The 20,433-nt window shown below is 54.5% G+C and overlaps 1 protein-coding gene across 5 annotated transcripts in view; it reads right to left on the bottom strand.

Annotated features, from left to right (window-relative positions):
* Nucleotides 1–20,433, bottom strand: part of Tenm2 (teneurin transmembrane protein 2) — a 625,307-nt gene that overhangs the window by 60,733 nt on the left and 544,141 nt on the right. For 3 of the 5 annotated variants that reach the window (XM_013028659.1, XM_013028655.1, XM_013028656.1), the window contains 3 exons: nucleotides 19,966–20,160; nucleotides 15,936–16,136; nucleotides 14,051–14,263 (listed from right to left, as the gene is read on the bottom strand). In XM_013028659.1, the coding sequence (XP_012884113.1) occupies nucleotides 14,051–14,263; nucleotides 15,936–16,136; nucleotides 19,966–20,160 (609 nt within the window). The remainder of the gene's footprint in view (nucleotides 1–14,050; nucleotides 14,264–15,935; nucleotides 16,137–19,965; nucleotides 20,161–20,433) is intronic. The other 2 variants (XM_013028658.1, XM_013028657.1) reach the window with 2 other exon arrangements.

Consider the following 20,433-nt stretch of genomic DNA (forward strand, 5'->3'; position numbering starts at 1 on the left):
GGTGATACTGCCCCTTCCCCACGCCCTGTCTGAACATCCCGTTTGAATGTCCCCCAACTCAAAAGGACACTCTCGGCTGGTCCAGCCAGTCATCTTGCTAGGCTAGCTCAGAACCCAGAACTGTATTTTACAACCAAGAAAGGGACGCTAAGAATTAACCTGGTATTTATGAAGATGTCTGTCCCATCTGTCTGTCTGTCCATCCACCTGCCTGCCTGGCCCGGCGTGGTTCTGCAGGTGGGTGGAGAGGAGAGAGCAGTCAGCCCAGGGCTCAACGGACACTTGCTGCATCCTGAGTTCTTTGGCAGGGGAGAGAGAGAGAGAGAGAGAGAGAGAGAGAGAGAGAGTGTGTGTTTAATTGATGATAAGAGTCTCACAGATTTTCCTGCCCGGGGGCTGGCTTTGAACCCCAATCCTTAGATCACAGCCTTAACTGTTCTTGGGGGGGCTCTACTTCCTTCCTTCCTTCTGCTCAGTCTTGCTGTGATGCAGTGTGCCTTGCTCACCAGGTCCAGTAATATTTTTAATGTCTCCTAAAAGACACGATTTTTATAACACTGCAATTGCTTGCTTTTACTGCTTGGGAAATATGTTCGAGTTGTGTCACTTCGCATAACTTCGTTGGTGATAGGAGAGAGACTGGAATGTGAAGAGCCATTCTGGGAGCGTGGAGGTCAGCGGGACACTGCGGGAAGGGACCGGATGGCCCGGCTAGGTCCATGGCTGGTCTGGAATTTCAGCTCTGCGTCTCCTGAGACCCGAGGGGGTGCACCGTGGGAATGCGGGGTTCCCGAAGGGCGACCACTGGCTGAGGGCTCTGGCTGCCCCCGACGGCGGGCAGATTCTGGCAGACTTCCATGGGGAGTTCCCGCTCCAGCTGTCTGCAAACCGTGCAACCCGGGTCTAACCTGACAAGATAGGGGGCGGATGCCCCGTCTGCGCGGCTTTCCTCCCTCCGTTCTACGGTCAGCATGCAGCGGGTGCTTGCTGCACACAGGCTTTTGTTCATCTACAGACTTTTAAAACATTCACCATGGAGTTTGATCTACGTGGGAAGAGCTAAATGCCTGGTGCCGGGGTTTGGGAAGCTCAGTCCGGTTCCAGTCCCAGCTAGCTGGGTGAGGACTTTCCTATCATCCTCTGCTGGACCGTTAGAATTTGCATCCTTAGAGGAAAGACAGTTGCCCCTGACCCTGGAGCTGGGTGTCCCGGATGGCGGGATCAGATGGAGGCTGGTGGCTGTGTGTCCACAGCCCCGTGGTTCCTTCAAGCTAGTTACCTCCCGACCCGTGCGTTCAGAACAGCCAGATGACTCCCGAACCTGTGCCTGGCCTCCCCGGGAAGGGTGCGCTCACATGCAGAGGCCGAGATGACCGCGGGCCCGGCCCATGCTGGGAACGCTTCCCAGGACCCAGCGGCCTGATCGGAGACCGTGGAGGAGGAAGAGCAAAGCAAGCTAGGAGGTGGGGGTGGGGGGTGGGGGCCGGGGCTGGGAGTGGCAGGGGGGATACTTGTGCTGTGCTGTCCTGGGAAAATGTCAACACGTTTACACTGCTGAACTCGAGTCTTCTCTCGGGGTCACGCCTGCAAAGTCCAAGGAGTCCCCTTGAGTAGAGAGGGACAGACAGAGAGTGTGTCGCCCCTCTCCACCCCCCACAAAGCAGCAGGATGGGCACGCTGGGCAGCCAAACCCCTACCCCTAGTCACGGCAGGGAGAGGAGAGCTGCCCGCCAGAGGCACTAGCCACGGCAACTCGAGAAGATTCGTGTCCGGGTCCTTCTGGGCCCGTGGGATCTTAGCCCCATTTTTCACTCCTATCAATGCACCGGAGCTGTAGAGAGCATGTGCGGCACCTCTGTAAGACAGAGAATTCCACAGCTGTAATCCAGTGCCAGGGAGAGAAGGGGACAATGGTACACCCCCCTCCCCTCACTCCCCCAGGGGCAGCAAGAACTCATAGGCACCATCGGCAAGACCACAGGTATCCCGAATCCCACACGCAGCTACCCAACTGTAAGTCCCGGGACTTGCACATGTAGTAAGACGAGCATATTCGGAGGATGGCATTTGACTCATGACCAACGCAGGGGCTGGTGTGGTGAAGGGTATAGCGTGCCATGCAGGGCCTGTCCAGAGGTCAGGTGGGCGCGCGCGCGCACACACACACACACACACACACACACACACACACAGACGTGTACACACTCACACACAGAACAGGGAGCAGTCGCCGGCTCGGTTTGTTTGTGGCCACGCAGGGCTTGCCTGTCCGTCGGCTAGGCGGGGAAGGGGCCACATTCATTGCCAGTTGTGTCGCTGTGGGTTTGGACCCGGGGATCACCCTCGCTGGCCGCTGCTCACGGTGACTGAGACAACACAAAGGCTGTTGAGCTCCTCGGAGAAAATCCACCATGTAAGCGCAAATATCCCCCCACTGGACCACGGTGCCGGGCTTTCCCTCTGCCTAAGCCAGTCATCCAGGAGAGTCAGGGCATCCTACACGGGTCAGTGTGTCCCGGTGTCCACCCAGGCAGAGATGCCTGGCTAGTTCCACACGGGTCCCCGGCCTGCAGGCAGATGCCGGTGGCCATGCTGCGGGGAGGGGGGTCCCCTGGACTTCGTTGTTTGAATGGTCAGGATGGCATTTGCATGCAAGCTTTCATACTGGCCAGTATTTGACCATTGGGAGCGTAAGGCTTACTTCACAAGAGTCCCAATTTCTGGCCTCCATAGGAAAAAAAAACAGCACTTTTTTTGGAAGTCCTAGCCTTGTAATTCTCCACGGCCACGCTTAGCCGCGGCTGGGCCACATCTGTCCTCCGTGGACGGCCGCTCACGGCCCAACCATGTCCACTCCCGCCTCTCCCACACTCCATTCTAACAGACATTCACGGGCCCTGCCGAGGCCTGGCTCTTCACAGGGCTGTCTGAGCTCACAACTCGTTCCCCAGGCTCTGCCCACCCCCCTTTTCGCCTCAAAGTCAGCAGAGGTCTTGAATTGAACTTGTCCCCCTTCTCCAACTCTGGCCAATTCCCTTCCAGAAGAACGGGCGCAACCACCAGCTGACTGCCAAAGGGAAAGAGGGCTTAGCTCCTGTCCTTCGCTCCCTGTCCCGTGTCGCTCGTTCACCTCACAAACTCGCAGTGTCTCTGCTTGAAGATGTCGGAGCAATAACACAACGAAATTAGAGGGCGAGCACACGGAGATTTGCATCATAAACATGCAGGCGGAGCAAAGAGGAGATGAGATTTAATTAACGAGTGTTACTTAACGGAGGATTAAAAGATAGAGAAAGAGAGGCAGGAGGGGGCATCGACTCTTCATGAGCTGCCATTTTTACTGGATTTAACTGCCATTTCCTCCATTGCCGGAAATATGAACACTTACAAGTAACACCTGCACAGTTTGATACCCGGCTCCATCTCATGTGACGCCGTATCACAAGTGAATGCCCAGAAAATGCTGGAAATTCAAGGCTGCCCCCTCTCATTGGGAAGCTATGACCTTGGGCCAAGGTTGAAGGACAAACCCAATAGGATTCCCAGAACCACAGGTGTGATACCAAGGGTGTGTCTGGTACAGAGTATAACCGAGACTGGCTCAGGGGAGAAAGACAGACAGGACGCAAAGATACCACACATTGCCATCCACCCGGCTGCGAACCTTCTCTTCCTTTGCCCTGCTACCCCAGAGATACCCACACCTGGTGTGGCACCAGCACACAGTAGGCACTCAATAAGTGCTCTGTGAGTAGGGGCTGTGTCACTGCTGAGGGGGAGTGGTACACGGGAGGTGTAGACCTCAGCTATCACGTGGATGGTGTGTAGATGGTTCTTATCCATAAGGAACTTATGGCTCTCTGGTTCTTAATGCTGGTGATGAGGGGTCAGCTAGCTGCTTGCTATCTATCCCTTCCTTTGCTTCCCTTCCTGCGCTACCCCTTCCTAGATGACTGGAAGTCAGGTTGTCCATCCCAACGGAGCAAGTTCTGGATAGCGGAACAGGTGGAGGGTAAGCCCAGGAGGGATAGCTCTGCAGGCTTTTTCTAGAACATCGGGCCCTGATCTGTGCATGTTTCCATCCTTCCTTCTGCCCTCTCTTCCTCCCTCCCTCCCTCCTTCCTTTTCTTCCTCGCATTTTCTTTTTACCTACTGGGTTCTTTTTTTAAAAACTGTTTTTGGTCGGTCATGGGGCCTGAACTCCGGGCCTGGGCGCTGTCCCTCAGCTCTTCAGTTCAAGGCCAGCGCTCTGCCACCGAGCCACCTTCCCAGCCCCGCCTCCTGGATTCTTAACTGTTCGTTCCACAAAGGCACCCGGGGAACTGCAGCAAAGGTGTGAAGCCAGATGCTAACGATTGATCACTAAGGTGACATTATAAGGTGACATTCATCCTAGAGTATCAAGCGCTGCCTTCAGCGTCTCCCACCGAAGGAGGGCTTTTACAACCGTACGACGTGGAGACGGCAGACCCAGAAGCTTCTCCATCGGGCTGACACACTTATCACCGGCCACCCCGATGTGCAAAAGTGATGGGGGGGAGCTGGATCCGCAGGCCGACCTGCCCGACTGCAGATGCTCATGCACGGAACATTCTCGCTCCACATTTCCTCACACACCCCCCTCCCCCTCCCCCCCACCATCTCTGAACACACCAAGAATGGCGATGATAAAGTACCCGTAAAGAGGGTCAGTAGCCAGCCACGGGGAAGAGGTTGCATTCTCTGGGCTGAGCACCAGGGCCGGTGGTGGTGGTGGTGGTGGGGGTGGAGCGACAGCATGCAGCCAGCGGATCTCCATGTGTGTTGTGCATTTCGAGCTGTACTGCCATTCTGCCCTTTACTTTTACCTCTGTCTGAGATGATAACATCATCTCCTTTGCCACACCCCAGTGCGCAGTCACAGTTTGGTGCAGAGCGGGTTGGTAACTTGCCTGGACCCCGTGGATTCACGGGGAGGGGGACAAAGCTAGCTTCTCACCACAGACACCTCCGATAGCTCTGATCTGGTTTTGTTCTCCAGGGCTGAACTGCAGCCATCAGTGGTACCTGCGCTTGATAGACAAATGGTGTCCTTGCTTGCTGGTGATGCCCCCCGTGCAAGGCTGACGTCGCTGCCTTGAGTTCCTCGCCCTTGGAGAGAGCATCTGCTTAGCCTTTAGGAGCGTCCAACCATTGATCGCCCACTAACGTATTGGGATACAGTGAGGTGGAGAATGTCCTGCGTACCAGCGAGGTGGTTATTTTGTACTCTTACAAGGAGTTCTCCAAACCCTGGGACATTATTTCTGGACACACACACACATGCAGGGCCGCCTGGGGGTCCTTTTGGAAGTTAAAACGTTATTTGAGGAATACAGAGATGCAATGCACACTTCTCAGAGCACATTGCTTCCTGCGCAGCCCGAAAGGAGTAACCTTTCTGCGTCAACTTCCCTCGCCAAGTTCATTCATAATTTGACTAGGGATTTGCTGCTGCTGCTGCTGCTGCTGGCCCTGGAAAGCATGGTCCAGGAGCCTCTGAGTTCTTTAAATTCTCTCCTGTCCAACAATTCCATGGGGCTCTGTCTCTCAAATGGCACTTTAGCTCTTGCTTTCTCTGGGGCTTGAACTACGTGGTGCTGGGTGTCATGAATGGTTAGTGGGGGAGGAAGAGCCTTGGAATTTTCTAGAAATGCCTGGAGTGACAGTGTGTACGTGTGTGTGTGTGGGGGGGGATGAGCATCGCTTTTGGGAAGAGCCAGGAATTAGGAGAGGTGACAGAAATGCTCCTTACCGCGACAGACGTGTAGGGTTGGGACTGTGTGTGTTCCGTTGGGGCCGGAAGGGCCCCCCGGAGAAGCTAACGTGGGACAGTGTGTGGCTTGAATTGTTCCTGCTACGAGATGGCCACGGCTCGCTGAGATCGGCCTATAAATCCCTGCCAGAGTGAAGTCCTCTGAGGAAGAGAACCATATCCGCCGTCAGCCGTATCTGCAGTGCGCTGAGGCTCAACACGTATCACAGACCACAGCGGAGGTGGGGGGTACTCTGTGGCAGCAGCAGGGGGGGCTGGGGGGTGACAGGGCTGGATGTCCGTCCTCCAGGACCTCCACCATCAGGGAGACGCCGGCCCGGAGCCGTTCACTCCTCTGGCGATACTTCTCGGTATCACACAGAGCCAGACGGCCCTCCGCCCTCCCCGCTCACGACGAAAATCCCCACTTTATTTAAAAACTAGGGATATAGTTTTAATTAGGAGAAAGATTAACGGAAGGCATCTTCCCTTGTAATTTAATCCGCTCTAATTATCTGGAGACTGTTTATGATGAAATACTTTTAAACAAAAGTTATCGTCGTTTCTTTTTCCTAAGCTGCTATTTGGTATGTTCCTCAACACACAAAATGGAGCCGCTCCGAGGCGGACGCGGTTGCCCCCGCAGGCCCGGTTGGAATAACCTGTAGATGTGGTTTATTATCAAGGTAGAAACAGGCCTGTGTCTGGACCGCTCTCTGCTTCTTCCATGGCTGGTGTGACAGCCAAGTGCCACTGTGCCCGGCTCTTGGTTGAGATGAAACTTTATCAACCTTTCCGGGTAAGGTGGCTTCCACGCTTAGTGTGACCTGTCTCACATTTTCCCAGGTAGCTGGGATTACAGGCGGAAGTCACAGCTGTGCTTTACTTCCCAGAGGTAAGAGAGGCAAGGCTTTTAAGATCACAATGAGACCCATTATTATTATTTTTTCCCCCCCGGTGCTGAGATTTTTTTTTAAAAAGATTCTTTTTCTTTATTAGCATACATTAATAGGACAATGGGTTTCATTGTGATAATTCAGTCGCTGTGTACGGGGTACTCTGCACGGGTTCCTTCCCTTGATCATATCCCCCTAGCCCCCTCTTCCTTACTTTATGAGATTAATATGTGCTCAAAAGGAGCGATCCTAAAAAAAGCTTGTAGGATAGATGAGGGTTGATGGCTGGCAGCCTGGGAGGGAGGGAGGGGGGAAGGAGGGAGGGAGGGAGGGCACTGTACAGCTGCTCCCCAGTCAGGCTGGGTCTGTGGAGCTACTCCGGGACATCCACAGCCAAGGCCCAGCAAAGCTCATAGCCCAGGGCGAGGAGGAGCGGGAGGATACAACTCAGAGGGACCAGGACACGGTGCCCTCAGAAACGCTGGCTAGGGAGCAGTCTTTAAGACGCGATGGATTCTTTCTCCTTTTTCCTCCCTTCCATCTGTCCCCTCTTCCCTCCTGTTCTTCTTTTCCTCTCCTCTGCCTTTTCCTTCCCTGTCCTCCCTTTTCGCTCTCCTCTCCTTTCTTTTGCTCTGCTTCCTTCCTTCCTCCTTTCCTTCCCTTTCCCTTTCCTTCCATCCCAGTTTGTTCCCTTCCCTTTCTGCCCCTCTCCCCTTCTTTCTGCTGGGTGGGATGCTGGGCCGTGCGTGCGTAAGCCGGGGTGATTGCTCCACCTCCGAGCCGCGCCCTCGCGGCCCCCACACCTCCCCAGAGGGACGGGACACCCTGCCGTACTTCTCAAGAACGTCTCTGGCCTCTCATTTGAAAAAAAAAACAAACAAAACGAAACAGTGGGAAAGAGGGGAAGCGCTCTTCTATCCAGCAACACCAGGATTTCCAGAGACCACGACAAAGAAACTCTAGTGCTCCTCCCTTTTGAAAAATGCACGTATTATAAGAATAAAAGACCCATGATTTAACAGCAAATTCTCCTAGGCCTCTCAGCTCCCCCAGGGGCTGCGTGGAAGAACCAGCCGCAGCCTGATTTCACAAGGAGGTCCCAGTCACGTCACTCTCCATGGGGACATAAGCAGACTCAGTCCCAGGGGAGGGCACCGTGTGTGTGTCTCTCTTTCTCTCTCTCCAGAGCACTGTGACAGCAGCACAGGTGCTGGAAATGGATGGTGGGTGATGGTGACCCGTGACACGCCTGAAACCTCTTGACACGTGGAAGGTGGGGGGTGGGCGGGGGTGGAGAGGAAGGTGGGGACATGCTTTAGATTTGGGGGTCCCCTCCTGCCCTTCTGCACAGGTACCAGATGAGGCTGGCAAAGACAACCATGTGCTAGCTTCCTGCTTGGCACAGTACCAAGTATGTCACGACCTGGGTCACGCTTACACACGCACCTGCCCCGCAGAAGAGAGAAAGGCCCCGTCGCAAGAGTACTACAACTCTGCAAGTGGACGGCGCTCCCAGAGTCTCTCATCCGGGCGTCCTGCACGCAGCCACATAGTGCGTTTGTGATAGTTGCCGTATCGGCACTGTTATTTACTTAATATCTTTCTTTAAATTTACTCAGGCCTAATAATGCTACCTTCCTTCCCCGGCTCCAAGCAAGAACACCTACGTTATTGTGAGTTTGACGGCCTAGTTACATTCCCCCCCCCCAAATATGTATTTTTAAGAGCTCTGCAAAACTATTCACTAAAGGATATTTGCATAGCAGGGAAAAATACGTCGCGCTGGCCTAGGGCACCCTAGACAGAGACCCTGGGGTCTGAGTTTTGGGGGGCTGGAGGTTTGTGCATGGCACACTTCAGCCCTGAACACAGACAACCTACTGCACTATCAAGCTATTGTTCAGGACACCACCTGGATTCAGACACAGAGGGGTGGGACATCTTGAAAGCCTTTGAAATGGTACACGGGGAGTTCTGAGCCTGGAGGGCTTGGGAGGGGCCTGGCTCTGGGTAAGAGCTCATGTGTGCCACAGTAGATTGTATTCTGATGTATGTATCCCTTTAAGTCTGGGATCTTCCTTATCCTACGTGTGTGTGTGTGTGTGCGTGTGTGTGTGTGTGTGTGTGTGTGTATGTGCATGAGCACACTGGGGGTTGAGCGCTGGGCCTTTTCCTCCGGCACTCTACCTCTTGAGCTGCACTTCTGGCTTCTCACGGGCTAATTGGAGATAAGAGCCTCTTGGATCTGTTCTGCCCTGGATGGCTTTGAACCGCCATCCTCAGATCTCAGCCTCCTGAGTGATTAGGATTACAGACATGAGTCACTGGTGCCTGGTTCTTAGTCTAACTCTCTCTTTTCCTCAGGTTCTAATAATTTCGAGCCTTTCTTCAGAATTAAAAAAAAAACATTTTTCTTTCAGTTCTTTGCTTCGGCGAAGTCTTCTTTCTCAAGGCACGAAGCACAAGAGACCACAGATTATGGCAATCCCACAAGACTGTCTCAGAGTTGGGAAATCTGCATCACCGGCCGTTTCACCAGCACAGAGACGCCGTCACTTGACTGTGGTGTGTCAGCACACGGGTTGTCGAAGGAGCAACACCTGTGGCGTGCACATTATGTCCCGCTGGATCGTGGAATCGGGTGGCTGGACTAGCGGCGTCTCCCGGTCCTATGCTGCAACTCACACTGCGATCTGTTCCCACTCCCAGAGAGCCGGTGGCCGCAGCCTGCCGTGTGTGCGGGCAGCGCGTCACCCATACTCTTGCTGTATCAATTTGCGAGGCCAGCGAAGTCTGCAGTGGTGGAACGGCCCGGTGACGTGTTCTCAGAGCAAGTCCACACGGGGCTTCTCTCTACTCCACGCCGGCCTTATCACTGTGTGCAGCCACACTACCCACGCCTCGGACGTCGTCCTGGGGCAGCCCGTCCCCCACCTTCCCAGAGTTCCTCTCCTTTGGGACAGCGAGCAAACACTTCTGAGGATAGGAGTCTCATTCCAAGCGAGACTTGTCCCTTCTTATTCCTATTATTAATTCTTCTTCTTCTTCACAGTACCTTACAACTTCTACCTCATCAGTCTTTGTTCTAAGTGTGGTTTGTGAACCTTGAATGGACTACTCGATCCAGCCCGAAAGAGAATTTCCAGGCCCTCCAGGGGAGGAAAATTCTGGTCTACACCACCTGGCTCATAGTTTGGTCAAGTGACGGAGGGAAGAGAGAGAGCTATCTCTCTGCGGACATCTGTCTATAATCTCTAATGGTGAAAGGCCAATACATGAATATAATAAATAAAAAACCCAAAAGGTAACTGTGAGGATACTTTTTAGAAGAGCCCCCCCCCAGGAGGGGCAGGCTAATTAATGAGGCCCGGTGAAGAGGCCCCACCAGGCCCCCAGGTCCCTCTCCCCCGCCTGCTGCATTTACCAAAGCTCAGAGGTTCAAGGACAGTAGTGCCAAGCAGAAGAAAAAAAGAAGGAAAAAGAAAACTTTCCATAACTCGGAAGGAGACGCAGAGGCGGGGAGGCCCCCAGCCAGACACTGGTTAATTTTAATCGTCCTCTTCTTCCCCACTGGCTCTGGATCGTTCCAGACCATGGTCCCTCTTGGACAGTGACCCCGCGTGCATCTGGTGACCGTCAGTTAATCAGCACATCCAGCCGCCGCCCGGCTGCTTTTACCTTGGGTAAAGATTCACTTTCCTTATTAACATCGCAAGAACCCCTTTCTCTCCCCAACCAATTAAAGAGGGAAAATAGAAGGGCCCAGCGCGAGAGGAGGGAAGGAAAAGGTTCTGGCTCTTGGTATACACTCAGGTCGTCAGCTGGGCTCCCGAGGGACGCTGGGAATCCAGATGCCACGGTCGCAGGACACACACAGAGGTAGGGACTGCACAGGCAACACGCACAGGTTGGAATAACCGAAGCAGCCGCCGCTCCCCGCCCAGGCATGGAACCGCCCCTCGGGTGTCCGTCTGTGGTGCGTCCGTGGACCGAGAGCCACGTGCAGCAGGAAGGCATGAACCTTCTGCTTCCCTCCCCCCTCCCTAACTGCAGGAATATGGGCTCCCTCCCCCCTTTGGTTGGCCATTCTACTGGCAAAACATGTGCACAGACACACCTCATGGTGTCAGAGTGTAGGAGAGCCTCCTCCAAAGTCACCGAGATTCTTAGCCTCTTGACCCAACAACACAACACACACACAGCTCCTTCCTGCTTGCTTTATCTGCTCTTATTGCAGTAAATCCCCTGAATTAAGGAAGGGAACGTGGCAGGCCATGGGGCGGAGCACATAGCCACAAGCACCCCTTTTAGGATCACATGTAAAGAATGAACCCCTCTTCTACCAGCACAAGGCACCGTGCAGCGAATCCAGAAACCTGATGTGAACTGTTTGTTTCATTGTTTGAATGACCTCAAGAAAGTGACCTCACGAAACCAAGCCACAGACAACCTGGGTACCCCACACTTAGCACCCCCCCCAAACTTCCCATGGCATTGTTTATAGACTAGATGCCATTTCGTTCGTGTTGATTTTCTATTTGCAAGAGCTAGCATTTGAGCTTCTGCTTGGCGAGAGCCAAAGGCCTGCCTCTCCTCTGACCGTGTGGGTCCCCGAGGAAGGGGACTCATGCTGGACTTGTAAATGGTGGCATTTACTTTCATTGAAATGACAGCAGTGTCTGTTCAAACGAAAACACTAAAATCCGTGAAACAGCTCTGGGGGCCAGAGGTGGAAAAGTATAAGAAGCAATTATGCACGTACAAACATCTCTCTAGCTTTCCAATAGCAAATCTCACTAACCAAGGGACATTTGGTGGTCTCTCTCTCTCTCTCTCTCTCTCTCTAATTTTAATTTTAGAAAACCTCAGGAAAAAAAAAGCTAGGAGGAAAAGTCACACATCCTACTAATAAAACCTCGGCATCCCAATTTCTCCTAAGAATGGGCTTTGGCAATCACGAGCTTCATAAATTACGCAGCACATACCCTGAAGTCACAAGCCATTATCATTGCCAGTCAGGGACTTCTGCAAACCCTCTCCATCCTGGAGCTTTTATGATAAATAAAACTGCACTTTCTCGACGCCCCTCGAAACTCACGGGTGTCAGCTCACGGAGGTGTGACACACTCAGCCACGCGCTTGGGTTGCAGAATCAACAACCAACTCATCTCACTGAGATCAACTTGACCAAAGAGCCTGGGTTCTCTCGCTGGCCATATATCCAATCCAAGACCAAAGCCGTCATTGTCCCCCCCTCATTTCCAAAGACCCTAGAGCTGTGTCTCCTCTCTCCCATTGTCTTCTCTCCTCTCCAGCTCTGGGCCACCTGAAGCATTTGTGTTGACTTTCCCGATGACCTTCAAGTCACAGCTGGTCATGCCTTTTCTCAATGGCAACCCCTTTCTCCTCTGTCTGTCTGTCCATCTGTCTGCCTGTCTGTCTCTCCCACTTGGATACTGGAGAGACTCTCAGCCACTTTCTGTGCATTTACACAGGGCCAGAAAGCAAATGGGCTTTGTGGGCCCTTGAGCCTCAGCACCAAGACGCTGTGGAGGCTGACATGGCACCAGCAAATGAGGGATGCTGTCCTTTACCAACGGAAACTAATGTTTACATTCCGCAGAACTGCCACATGCCAGGAAATACCTTTTGTTGGCTATCTAATGTTTGGAAAATAGAAAAGCAGGCCTCAAGGTTGAAACCCTGGCTGCTGTTGGCTAGCTCCCGTCACCGTCATCTATTAAGATGGGGAACCTGGCCCTAGCAGGCCTCATTTTGGCACAGAAACTCTGTCCCTTACCTCCCCTGGGGAGGGGAGAGGCAAGCAGGGGAGGTTGGATGGGTTGAACTGAGAGGAAGCAGCCTTCTGTTCCAAAGCTGCTGATTGGCAGGGAGGGTGGGAACAATCCTCATCTAATTGCAAAGGCAGATCGACAGGAAGCCATGGAGAGGGTTAGCTATGGGAGGAACTGTGTTGCTCTTGGGCCTGTGTAGCCCCCCTCTCCCTTGGAAGTCTCATGAATTAAGCCTCAGCTTTGGCAGGGGCTGGAGATGAGAGCAGGTGACGTGTGGGTGGGTGGCGGGGGGGGGGAGAGGAGAGGGGGAACGGGACCTGGAGTGTCACTGAGAGATTTTGGAAAACGATTCACTGCCAACAGACTGTCCCAGAAGGGTCCCAGTGCTCTTGCTGTGGCCCGGATTGGCACGCTGCTTCTTGGGTGCCCAGTTGGATGGAGATGGAATGCAGAGTCTGCCCACTTGCTGCTCTGCGTTGTCACCCCAATGAACAGCATGGGAAACTGAGTCTGATCTCAGCAGTCAGCCCTGGGCAGGCGCCTCACCTTGTGCCTCTCTCTGGGTGGACGAGCTATGTTGGGGGTGAGGCTTGCTGGGATCTGAGATCATTTCGAGGGGCACAGGGCTGTTTGGTTGGAAACCAGGCAGCGTGGCCTGTTATGGTGCCCACATGGCCAGAGCAGAAACTGGAGGAAACGATGCAGTCCTAGCTCTCTGAGAGAGATGGGAAACCCCAGAGCACTCGTTCACACTCCTCTGCCAAAGGGACTACTAAGAACATTCAAGTCAGAATGCTACAATAATGGCCAAAATCCTAGGCAAAGCCAGCCGAGCAACAATGCTACCCAATTACTTTTAGGTTTCAGAAACAAGAATCTTACTCTGTAGCTCGAGCTGGCCTGAAAATGGCTACTTGGCTCAGGCTAGCTTGGATGGCACGATCCTCCTGCCTCCAGCTGGGTTATAGGCATGTGCTACCACAGCTGGTTTTAGAACTATTGCTTCTCCTGAAAGAAGGTGACCTTCAAAAAGTTAAAAAAGGAAATGCTTGGTCAAGAAGCTTCTATAAAGAGGCAGTAAGTGAAATAAGAACTGAGGAGGAGGCATTGATAATGGGGTTGATAATGGCAGGGTCAGGAGCCAACCACGAGATGGCAGGAAAAGGTTCAGATCTCAGAATCCGCTACTGGCAGGCAAGGATGGCTGGATCCTGCCAGTCGGGAGAGCGTTTGACCAGGGCAGACTAGCAGATCTCAGACACAATGAACAGGTGCTCTAACCTGTAACACTGACTGTTTCCCATGCGTGCACATTTCTCCCACTCCCAAAGCCAGCAGTTTGGATGGGGGTTTCTGATCTGGCTGGGTCTGTTTTCCTCACAATCTGGCGTCCTGGAAGGAAGGCCAAAGCCTCTTCCAGGGAGGATCCCAGCTTTCCCTCGGGCTCCCCAGCCCGATGGAGATTTAGAGAAGCAGCAGAAGATTGGGGGTGGGGGCAGCACGCGTGTCCCTGCGGGAACAGCCCGTGGCAGCACGCGCGACCGTCACTATCGAGCTACGATTTATGAAAATAAAGCAGTATGTGCCTGTTTCGGTGCCTGTCGTTTGCCTACCAATGGTGCAGTGTTCACCATTCCAGCCCTCTCGGCATTCACATTTGCCATCTTTACACGTCCCGTGCTCAATACAGCGGGGGTGGCACACGCGCTGGTCGCACGCCGTACCCGTCCAGCCCTCTTCGCAGCGGCACGCTCCCCCGATGCAGACGCCGTGTGTGCCGCAGTCTACCGAGCACACTTCTGGAAGAAAAACAGGAGTTACAGCTCAACACAGCCGCGGCCCGCCGCCCCTCCACTGAGGCCGCGGGCCCAGCCCCAGGCCCCGTGGCTCAGCTCGGCCGAGCGCTCATTCATGGTTCACGTTTTGAGGTTTCCTGTTTTCTTTTTCTCTTGCCAGTCGTGGGGCTTGAACTCAGGGCCTGGGTGCTGCCTCTGAGCTTCTTTCTGCTCAAGGCTAACTCTCTACTGCTTGAGCCATAGCACCACTTCCAGTTTCTTGGGTGGTTCATGGGAGATAACTGTCACACGGGGCTTTCCTGCCCAGGCTGGCTTTGACTGAGATCCTCAGATCTCAGTCTCCTGAGTTGCTGGGATTACAAGAGTGAGCCACCAGCCCCTGGCTGTCTTACAGTTTTTCTTATTATAGTATTGGCTCTCGGAGAAGGGTTTTGGGGGCCAGCAGCATGACATGCCCCGGCTGGACCGAGTGAATCAGAAACTAGGGGAGTGAGGCTCACACATCCATCTTCACACGTCCTCTGGGCAGTCCGGACTCTTGTAGAGAGGTCCCACCCGGGAAGAGCTCTGAGAGCCGGGACTGACGGAGTGTGGTGAGGCCCGGCCCCTCCACCCCGCCTCTCCCAGTCTGCCAGCGCCCCACACCTCCCGTTCACCTCGGGGGCATGGTGACCGTGGCCTTGACACTGCCCTTACACAGCCTCTTTCTCAAAGGAGCTCAAAGCCTTTTGTGTCTAGGGAGGAGACAGACAGACAGATAGACACGCTCTGGCCTTCCAGACCTCTCACGCGCGGGGACAAGCACCAGGCAGACATTCATCCTTTCAGCAGCCCACGAGGAAGGGGGCATGGCCGGTCACGCCCCGGGGCGGGGACCCCTGCTGCCCAGGAGGACCGGTGACTCCCTCACCCAGCACCTCTGCAGCACAGCTGGGGCCTAGGCCTGTCCCCCCACCCCATCCTCTACAGAGGGGGTCCAGCACCAGGGAAGAAAGCAGATTCAAGTGGGCTGATCGCCCCCGAATGGCCCCGTTGTAACCGACTGTGCTTCCCTGTCTATTCCCTCACGTCTACTCCCTTCCTGATCCTCACAGCCCTGTGACAGCTTTCTCCCCGCCCCGGCAAGGGGGTGGCACCGTGGCTGCTGGCTGCTCGGGTCGGGGGCTCGGTCTGCGCGGTGACCAACCCGGGGAAGGTCGGGCAGGTCTCAACCTGCTGAACATTGCGGGTTTTATTGTTTTTAAGGTCACTTGGGAGGTCAGACACGTGCGCTTGAACGGCAGGAAAACGCAGTGGTGTGTGCCGCGTGCGCGCGTGCGGCTTGGTGACTTTCCCGTGACTGGGGTGGCGCGGAGCATTCTGACGGCATCACCCTGCACCCCCGGGGACCACCCCCCTTTCCTGCTTTACCGGCCCTGCTATTCAGTGTGTCTGGACCCGAGCCTTGCTCCCTCGAGGGAGCTAGAAAACCTTCCGATGCCAACACAAGCTTTCCTCTCCATGAGACACGAGGACCCACGTGGTGGGCCCGGCCTGTGCCCCAGGGTTCACAGACGCCCCCCCCCGTGGCTAAGGGTGGGGGGGAGAGGTGGCTTCTGGAGGCCCCATCCCCCACGCAGGGCCCCCCCCGCCCCTGCCCCAGGCTGGGAAAGCAAGATGAAACCTCTCGGCTTACCAACGGAGCAGTCGGGGCCCATCCAGTTGGGATCACAGCTGCAGAGCCCCGTGTCCGGCAGGTAGGTGCCGTGCCCGCTGCACTGGTCCGGGCACTGCACCCGCGCCAGCTCGCAGTTGAGGCCGCCCCAGCCCGGGCTGCACAGGCACCCCCCGTTCACGCACACGCCGTGGCTGGAGCAGGTGGGGTCCAAGCAGTCGACTGAAACGGAACAGAAAGGGGCGCCAATCACCAAAGGGAAGTGGGGGAAGGCCGGAGGGGGGGACATGGGGTCAAGGGAGAGCTCTAACCGTGTGTCTGCTTACAGAGCCCCGAAGTCCAGCAAAAGAAACCACCGGGAATGGGGTGCTCGAAAGGGCACGGGGTGGGGCCAAGGGGGCGGATGAAGGAAGATGAACAGAGTGAAGCTGCCGACAAGAATCCAATGTCCATCCTGCAACGTTCATTAGCGTGAGGGCCTGGGAGGGAGGGAGGGATGGGCGAGGGTGCGGAAGGGGGTACGTTGGGGTACGACGCTTCGTACCCATGCACTGCGTTGTGCAATGCCGGCTCCTCTGTGTGACTGTGGGAAGATAATTTAAAGAAAGATATGAAAACACAGAGGCCGTCCACGTATCAACACTCCCAATTCCAAAGCTTGAAGAGGGCGAGCGAGAATAGAGGTTTCTGCAGCCGCCCTAGGAAGTTGAGTCTACGCCGATATGGAGATGAGCTGGAACCCGAGAACTCTGTACCGGGAAGCCTGCCTCCCTCGACCGGCCGGTACCAGCAAGGCGCATGTACGTGCACGCCCCCATTCCCAGCGCACACGCCTGCAGCCTAGGCTCTAATTGTTACAGCCCCTGGTGGAATAATGGAAGGCAAACTTCAACAGGGGCAGGTTCGGGTTCTTTTACTAAAGGAAATCCTGGAGTTCTGCTCCTTTTTCTTTTTTTTCCTAAAAAGGAAAAAAAAAGTCTGTCCCCATTCCTAATAAAACTCCAGAAAATATCCACAAAATTATCTTGTGTGTTACTTTCTCAGAGATTGCTCTCAACCTATAATTAGCCATTTAAAATGCTTGGTGAAGTGCCAAGAGCTAGCAGCTTTCAAAAAATGTATCATAGTCATCTTTTCTTTTTTTTTTCCTTGAGAAGATGAAATAAAATAATGGAAAGTAACATGAGAGAGAGAAGAGAGGAAAGAGAGGAGGGGAAAAGGGAGATGACAATATTGATGAAGAGAGAGAGAGTTTGAGAGAGAGAAAGAGCTTTCTTTCACATAAATTAGCATTCTCTTTTCCATCCTCCATTATGGTGTGAAGAAAGTAGAAAAAAAATGTATGCTAGAACACTGCTAGTATGTCTTCAAAAGCCCCACTTACAAAGCCCAGAATGAAGAGCACTTCTTTTCTCTGGTGGGAGACACCAGTGGATCTGTTACCCGCCCCCTCCCGGCCTGCGCTCTTATCCTTACAGCCACTGAGGGAATAACTGAAGGCAAACTTCAACAGGTGCAGGTTCACCATGCATTTTAAATTCGCCCCCCCCCCCCGTGTCATCCGACGGGCTGTCTGGTGGCCATATCCCTTTCAAGTCTTCACCAGGCAGCAGGGACCATGGACGACATTGGAGAAGCTTCGTAAAGAAAAACTGAGCTGTACTGAAATGGCGGACAGCGGCCGTTTACCCCTCAGGCCTCCAGCCGCCGGCCGTCGGCATCCGAAATCAGGACAACTCATTTAGCCGTGCATCCTGCGTTGGGTTGGACAAAAGGAGGGTGGGGAATGTGATTCCTCTCCCTAAGCCTGACAAAAGCAGGTCAAGGAACTTGTGTTTTAAATAAACAGTAGGCATATATCAGGAACCCCTGAAGAACCCTGAATTACGTTTACGACATTCCATGTCTCTGAAAAAACAACAACAACAAAAGACCCAGCCATGCAGTGATGTGAAAACACGGATGGCGTCCATCAGAACAGGAGCTCACCCCTTGCTTGTCGCCTCTCCTAGAACATGATTGTGATGAAGATGAGAAATAATTAATAATCATCATCACAGGGAGGGTAAGGTGCTGGTCCGGGCTGTATGATGAGGTCTCCTGTTTTGCCAGCAGCGCACGCATCCCCCCCGGGTAAGAGCGATCACTGGAGAGATGACATCACCAGGGTCGCTGGCTTGGTTCACTCTGAACATTTAAACAAGACCGGCTCTCCGAGGCGGGACGCCGGGGACCCACTGGCAACTCCAGACACCCTGTCTTCCCTGGGGGGAGGTCTCCCACCAGGCCCTTCTTCCAGCATGTTCCTCACGCCCTGTAACCTTCTTGTTGAAGAAGTGGCCTCTGCCGAGTTTTTGGCGAAGGTAGCGTTGTCTCCTGCAATCATTCCATCTTTCCAGCAGGGTCACCAAGTCAGGATTTCCTCGGTCATCACCACTGGTTTTGGTTTGATGACGGATCCATGCCAAGGGAGAAATCTGCCGGGGCTGTGTGGGTGCTCCAGGACATCTTGCGGGGAGAGAGGTGTGGGACAGAGACACTCAGCTATGGCAGATCGAGTGGCTCCATGCTAAGGGCCAGGAGTGGATCGAGGTGGAGAGTACACAGGTCCGTACCTGCCTACCGACGGTGCCAGGCTGCTCCTTACCTGGCCAGAAGCACCTGCTGGGCCACTAAAGACCATAGCACAGAAGGACAGAGAGAGAGGAGAGTGCAGACAGACACAGACAGATGGACAGACAGGCAGGCAGGCAGAGAGGAGAGTGTGGCAGCTGTGTCTCCTTGCTTACTTGGTACAGGACTTGGTTCCAAGAATTTTGTACTGAATTATTCTCCTGGAGGAGACAGCTGGAGTAAGCGGACCCTGAGACCGGCCTCCTTCTGCTCTCTCGGTCTCAGAGTATAATGCCCCCGATGGGTTTGGTTCATGGCATCCTGTCGGTCCCCATGCTGGGGAGAGGGGGTACTTGAATGTGTGCCATACACCGTGAGCTCCCAGGCACCCCTGCCCCTCGATCCCAGCCCTCCCGCCGCACAGACACTCCGCTTGCGTTCGGTGTGGCTGGATGGAGACACCGGATTTCCCTCCACCGTGGCCTTCTGCGCCTGCCGGCTCTCCACCGGCGTCCTGGATCTCGTGGGAATGGTCACACAGGGGCCCGTGCATCTCAGAGCACCAAGAAGAGTAGAAGCAAACCAACCACAGAGAACCGAAAACATACAATTAGCACAACTGGGCACCGGTGGCTCACGCCTGTCATTCTCGCAGGAGACTGAGTGCTGAAGATTGTGGTTTGAAGTCAGTCCCGAGAAGGAAAGTCCTTGTAACTCTTATCTCCAATTAACCACTCAGAAGAAAACACAAGCCAGTGGTACTATGGCTCAAGTGGTAGAGTGCTAGTCTTGAGCCAAAGGCGTTGGGGACAGCGTCTAGGCCCTGAGTCCAAGACCCGGGACTGGCAATAAATGAATGAATGAATGAATATATGAAATAATAAGATAAACAACAGAGCATCTCCAGCTTTGAGGAAGAAGGAGACTCCAGACATCTTGTTCCTTTTCTCTGGCCAGTGTTAGGAATTTCCAACCCAGAGGACTCTAAATAAAGCAGAAAGAAAAGGTGGGGGGGGGGCGGAGATAGGAGGGAGAGAAGGAAGAAAAAGAAGGGGAGAGGCAAGAAAGCATCAGAGGCACAGTGAGCAGTTGCGAGAGAGAGACAGAGAGAGACAGAGACAGAGAGAGACAGAGAGAGACAGAGACAGAGAGAGACAGAGAGAGAGACAGAGACAGAGAGAGACAGAGAGAGAGACAGACAGACAGAGAGACAGAGTCGGGGGGGGGCAGAACGCAAGAAAGAAAGGGTCTCTACCTGTCAAGAAGGGGAAAATATAGTATTATTTCCGGAACCAACTCCACAGGCCTTGACTCCTCTGTACATCTACCAAGCCGGGGGTTTGAAGTCCTCTGGCTGCGTCTGCCAGGCTGGGGCCTGGCCAGGCCCTGAGCGGCGCCCCCCCCCGCCCCGCCGCCCCCCTCCAGGCCCCCCGCTCACCTTCCTCGCAGTGCTCGCCCTTGTAGCCCGTCGAGCACACGCAGCTGCCGTCCACGCAGGTGCCGTGGCCCCCGCAGGTGGGGTCGATGCACTGGTGGAGCGGCACGTCGCACTCGGCGCCCTTCCAGCCGCTGTAGCACTGACACGTCCCCTTGGAGTACTGGCCGTTCCCGCTGCACAGCACCGGGCAGGCGGCTGCAAGACCAAAGGTGGACACCGGGTCACCGGGGAGGCCGGGGTGGGCTGGGGGGCGTGTCGGGCAGGGCCACCGGGCTCCCCGCCACCCAGCCGCAGCCTCTTCCAACGGACCACGGAAATGACATGCGCGACCTCTCCTCCCCCTGAGGCAGGGTGGAGAATGTTCTCTGCGCAGTTCCTGAGGACGACCTCCTCTTCCTCCTCCTCCTCCTCCTCCTCCTCCATCACCTCCTCCTCCATCACCTCCTCCTCCTCCTCCTTCTGCTCCTC

This window comes from Dipodomys ordii, unplaced genomic scaffold (assembly GCF_000151885.1).
Source record: "Dipodomys ordii isolate 6190 unplaced genomic scaffold, Dord_2.0 Scaffold112, whole genome shotgun sequence".
NCBI lineage: Eukaryota > Metazoa > Chordata > Mammalia > Rodentia > Heteromyidae > Dipodomys > Dipodomys ordii.